Below are 6000 nucleotides of genomic sequence, written 5' to 3'. Positions count from 1 at the left end.
GATGATTTGAAAGGATGTGAACACAAACAGGCTACACGAACACAGTATATTAAAATTCCCCCCTGTAGCACATTACAATCAATAAAAAGAAAATAAAATCTGAATAATACTAGAGGTAGCAGCTGTTTGTATTTTCCATTATCTGAGTATCTCTGGAGTCCAACCCTTCGAACATTGCTCCCCTGATGAAAGGCTTGTGTGCGATCAGCCGGCGTACAGCAGAGTGGAAAGCTGGATGTCTGCAGGAGTGTTTGAAGTATCTTTCTGAGTACACTGGAAGTAGTACTTGTACAGAAGTGCGTTGACGACCTGTATTAAATCACAGCTCAAAAAGCTATGGCTGTTTGCTGTTTTACAAGCCACTTAAAACAAAAAAAAAAAAAAAATATCCACAAGGTGTTTGAGTAAGCTATGCGGTTCCACAACATATAAATAGGGTGAGTTTCAAGAGTTCCATATAACCTCTAAAATATATGTTAGTAATGATAACATTAATAATAGTAATGCCTTAGTTCTGGTATCACAAGAACGCATTTCCTTCATTTGGGATGATTCCTGGAGGGTGTTGGTGGGATCCCTTCTATGTCTGGTAGAAGTGATGGTAGTGGTGGTGGTGCTCGTGGTGGTGGTGGTGCTCATGTCTTTGTATCATCTGTCCCACTTGGCCTTCATATAAAATGACTGTGGGCAGGTCTCTCACGTGCTCCTTTTCCACAACTGTCCCTGGAGACTGGAAGGTTTTGCACATTTGGTGATTCTCCTTCGCCCTCTGCTTATGCTTCTTGTGGATCTGTTGGGACTGCAAGGGAAGGTACGGGAGGTTCTGGCCCACCCGTGCACTTGGGGAAGCCATGGGCAAGGGCACCCCTTGGAAAGGTTTATTCCTAACTGCCCTTCCAGGATGCACAGGGGCAACGTTTTTGCCCTGGGCTTTGGGAGACCTCACAAAGTGCTTGTTGGAGTCCTGGTTCCGGAGCCTCTGCTGGATTTCTGCAATCTTGGCATAGGAACTTTCAGCCAGATTGATGTGGTTTGGATCCACCACTTGGGACTTCCTATGGTGAGCATGGAAGGTCTCAGGCTCATGAGAACGGGATCTAGTTTGATTCACAATTCTGCCTGGTGGGTCATGTTTTTGAGCTGCTGGAGGAGATCCTAGGAAATAACAAGCTGAGTTAGTCATCTAGTATTTCAAAGTTCTAATTAGTAGCATGCAGTTGGCAGGGATAGCATTATCGGCAGAACAAATTTTTCCTAAGGAAGTGAATGCAATTATAGCTGTCTAGTTTAATTACACTTAATAATTCTGGCCAGTAAATAATACACAAATATGAATACCTATCTAGAGAAGACTGAACACACACTGTGTGTGTGTATATGTGTATAAAAATCTTTATGTTACCAACTCTTGGTCATCAAATTAACTGTCAGGGGAATAGTAAAACCCTGGCAGAGGGCAGGGAAATGAAGGAAATACAAGTCTCTTTGATGTGGGGACTAGAGCCAAAATTCCAGGTACAAACACACATTCTCCTATTTTTGGGTCAGTAGTGAGTATAAAATATGTGCTGGTCTCATCTTGGGAACAAGCTCCAACATCCAAAAGTCAATCCTTACCTCACCCGTAGACTAAACTTAATAATTTAGATGTAAAGATTGTTCTCCTAGGCTCAGCTCCAAGTTTAGCTACACAAACAAGTACATCAAAGCAGTCTTGCAGCACATTACCCACTCTGTAGTGATATCACCTTCACCACTAATTATCTTGCAGTATTCACAGTCCTATTCCTGAGTCACTACAGACAAATCACACAGCTCCACAATTCACTGTCCCTGGCATGGAACATGCAACTGAAGGAACAAAAGATTATGAGGTTACAACATAAATTACCTGGCCCAAACTTTGATGTGTAGTTTTCTATTCCTGCAAGATCCAAATAGTGGTTTCTCCTTTCAATGTTCTCATCAACACAATGACGGTAGCACCCACTTTGCTCTGGATTGCTCTCACTCTGGTGGTATCTGTCAGCAGGAAGCAAAATTACCATTCAGCAGAACTTCTTTAAAGTTCTTATCACCATCTGCAAACCAACAACTAATGGACCCTTTGAAGTGACAGGAGGTGCTCACAAAGAAACAACAAACGCTTGAAATGTGGATGACCAGACCTGCTATGACGATGGGCCCAAACTGACTGTTCCTTCCCCTCACATAAATCAACCTTGGTGTTGCAAAGCAAAGGAGGCTTTCCAATTGCATCACATGTGCAAAGGCAAATAAAACCACTCCTAGCATTTATTACTTTCTGTCTTAGGGCCAAATCATTCAACCGATTCTCCAATTTGGACAGGCCAAAGAAAATCTGCTGTTTGATTCATGACCATTCCCACCACTGTGAGGAAGTGCTGGGGTAATCCAGATCAATGTCCATGTGCTCCTGCTTCAGAGAGACAGGCAACAGCACAGGTGTAGCAACCAGAGAGAGCCTGGGAAGAGAAGGTGTTGGCAGGACAACTCAGAGGTAACTGCTGCTTTCCAAAATATAATTAATAAGGTCAGATCAGACGCTGGCTTTACAATCTCAACTCCTTTTCCTGCTCAGCTTTGCAATTTTATTTATAGCAGAACTATTTCCTGAGAATGAATATCTGAAATACCATTCATTTATGAGACAGAAAAAAATCAGGCAGAAGTTTACAGTATTGTAGCCCATAATGCCAAACAATTTTATTCAGCAATTTAAATGGGAAGTCTGCAAATATGAACATTTTCAATATAACAGTATAAGCAGAAAACCCTTGATTAAATTGCTGCTTGTCATTCAGACAATTCAGTCTCCAAGACCACGAGATTGGCTTTGCTATTTCTCTGTGCAAGTGCACTGAAGTCAGCCTAACATCAGAATTTGGCCTTGTATCCTACACCAGTTGCTAAATATGGGCTCTGTCCTGTATGGTGCCCAGTACTCTGCTTTTAGTCTATTAACACATTTCCAAGTTTCCAGAGGCTGCTGATCCCCTGAGCTTTGGCACAAATGGCTTTCCTGGTCTAGCTTGTACTGTTCAGGGACATTACAGAACTGAGGCCCCTCGTGTCTCTGTCATGCCTGCAGTGTCTTTTATCAAAGTCACAAGACTTGACCTAACTGGAAGATCATTTCTGCTCTACTTTGATAGAGGTAGAGTCTCCTGAATGGAGGAGAGTCTGCCTGGAAAGCAGGTAAGGTTTAAAGATTCTACTCAGCTTTGAAAAGTGACATGGGCTACTCTCAAAAAATAAAAAAAAAAAAAGGAATGTCCAGATAGTCTCTACATTTTGGATACCTAACCAACTCAGTACTTTTCCTGTATCAGACACAACTTTATAGGTTGTTACACTTTAGCATGTCAACATAAAAGATCTCTGGGGCTAGAACTTGCCTAACTGCAGTTGCCAGGCATGAATCACCTACAGAAACCACTGGGACTTGAACCCATGTGCTGAAGACAATTCACAGTTAACCCAGAAAAAACATCACTGAGTTTGATCCAACACAATTAAGCAACACTGCATACAGCACTGCTCTTGGAAATGAAGCTAACAGGGAACCTGTTATTTTGTTACTGTAATAAATTAAATCTCTCATCAAGACAGAGGAAAAAAAATTATGCCAGTAGTGCCACAGCCCTACACTCTAACAACTTTCTTGCATGCAAGATGACGTTCAGCAATATTCATGCAAATACACACAGCAAAGCAATTATCCACTGATGAGAGATGTGCTCAGTGTCAAAGGAACTCCAAGCACTTGTGAGAACTGCAGTGTCTGGCACCCAGGCCCTCAGTGCTGCCCTGCAAACACATGGGAGCCCTTGGGCAGGCACCAACCACGCACCGAGGACTGTGCAAAATGCAGGGTTGTTACTGGGCTTGGGCTTGGTAAGGCTCTGGTTTTAATAAAAAAGGGCATCTGCTGGAGTGTTTGTGGGGTGTATGGAAGTCCTTTCTAAAATTCCCACACTGATGTGTCATCCTGATGGCACACAACAACAGAGCAGGAAAGGGGAATGGAGCACAGGGCAGAAAATGCAGGGACATCCCCTGATGGAGAGCCTCACTCACTGAGAACACAGAGTTTAAGTCAGCCAGGGAGAGCCAGGCTATCTAGCCATGAATCTAGCTACTTATCTGGATACTCATATTAGCCCTACAGGTGAAAACTCCTGCCTGGAGCCTTCAGCAAATGAAAAATCCAACCAATCTATCTCCCAGCCTTCAGGACAAAAACATTTCTATCCATTTTATCTTGAATATTAATCACATCTTGCCTAGAATTCCCTAAATGACTGAACGTGTGAAATGTGTGCGCTTCTCACAAGTTCCCATTGCTGCTTTCAAAGGGGAATCAACTGCATTAATATTGTGAGATTCTGACCTGAGCCTCAGCAGCTTTCCTGAGGGTTGTCAGCTTGGCCAGAGTGCACAAACATCCCTGAAACACACACAGTGTGAACAGCACACTCTTCATCCTGTCTACATTTAGTGGGATCCAACACAAACTGGCAGCTGCTGACCAGTGTCTGATGCTGATCTGCTCAGCTCAAGACATAGATTTTTCTGTGAGGAAGCCTCTCACCAAAGGAAGGAGAAGGACAAACATTTTGGCCCAACTTTTGATGCTTCCATGACTGTGGATTTAATTGGAAATGCCTGCTGTTCATAAAAACACTACATTTGCAGAGCCAGGACTTTAAGGTAGATAAGGACTTCAAACTGAAAAGGGATTTTTGCACTAGATTATCAAACAAAACCAATCTATTGAATTCACACAGGGCAAAACTTTGCTAATGGGCAGAGGGAATCTGCACACCACATCTAGGCCAGCAAGTAAAACCACAGAGTATTCTTCAGTTCATAGAAGATTCTGTGCAGAGCTGCTGACACAAGATTAATAGTAATTTTATTCTTCTTTTAATCTGAAATTTGATTGTACTGGGATTTGCTGACAGGGATAACTCACTAGCATTTTTTCTCCATCCAAAAAAGGGAGGTACTGTTCTCTTGTCAGTTTCAATAAGACTGAATGCTTCTTCTCCTGATAAATTTGCTATGTATCCAGACAAATATCCCTAAATCTAAGGAAAGCCAAAAGTTTGTTGTTTTTTTAAAATTTGCAGCTGAAGAAACAAACATAACTAATGAGTCAATGTCATTACTGTAGTATTTCAGCACACACTTCCCTCTGCCTTAGGAGCGGTTTCTGTTATGAAATGTAAAATCCTAAAATATATCAAATACACACCAGGAGGACCTGCTAGCATTCTGCTTGGGTTATGAGCTGGTAACCAAGTTAGCCCATGCAAAGCTTGGTACTGTTTGAGTTGATGAGTGAAAAAGATGGACTGGAAGGAGGACAGAGAAAGGCAGGAGATGCCCTCTAAGTAGTGGAAAAGGTTTTAGGACACTTTTAGCCAAAAAGCTCTGCTATTAACCTCACTTATTTGCAGATGGCATCTAAAAAGACAATTCAGATCCTCCAAAGAGCTCATAGAAAAAGAAAATTCCAGGATTTTTTTTTCTTTTTTGTTAATATAAGTATCCAGCTATGGAATGTGCTCTTAAGTCCACAATGAAAGCTCCTGTAATTCTTCTATTTTAAAATATTTTTTTAAAATAAAACAAGCAAGCAAAGAAGGAATGGTTGAGGTTTCCTCAGAGCGCCTGTCAGGAGCCAGGGTTTACTCCCCCTTACCTGAGGGAAGCTCTCTGCTTCTTCTCAGAGCTTCTTGCTTCTTCATTAGCTTTGTTTTCAGCTCTGTGCCTGGCACTCTGCAAATCTGCCAGCAGAAAGTACATTATTGTCACACTGCTGTGCTTGCTGATCTGCACAACCAACATTCCACATTCAAACACCTCTGCTTGTGTCAGTAGATCAGATGTGGTGCAGCATTCCCTGTAACCTCCCCAGTCCTGCTTTGCCCAAAGGACAGATTCTATTCAGAGGTGGCCTGGACTGCAGGA

General features: G+C 42.2%; 1 protein-coding gene across 1 annotated transcript in view; it reads right to left on the bottom strand.

The window, feature by feature from the left end:
- Positions 1 to 466: 466 nt before the first annotated feature.
- Positions 467 to 6000, bottom strand: part of NKD1 (NKD inhibitor of WNT signaling pathway 1) — a 104028-nt gene continuing 98494 nt past the window's right edge. The window contains exons 8-10 of the mRNA XM_058813736.1: positions 5732 to 5816; positions 1892 to 2022; positions 467 to 1155 (exon numbers count right to left, since the gene is read on the bottom strand). Of these exons, the coding sequence (XP_058669719.1) occupies positions 581 to 1155; positions 1892 to 2022; positions 5732 to 5816 (791 nt within the window). The 3' untranslated portion in view covers positions 467 to 580. The remainder of the gene's footprint in view (positions 1156 to 1891; positions 2023 to 5731; positions 5817 to 6000) is intronic.

This window comes from Ammospiza caudacuta, chromosome 13 (genome assembly GCF_027887145.1).
Source record: "Ammospiza caudacuta isolate bAmmCau1 chromosome 13, bAmmCau1.pri, whole genome shotgun sequence".
Classification (NCBI taxonomy): Eukaryota; Metazoa; Chordata; class Aves; order Passeriformes; family Passerellidae; genus Ammospiza; species Ammospiza caudacuta.
This window is presented reverse-complemented; position numbering and strand designations above follow the sequence as displayed.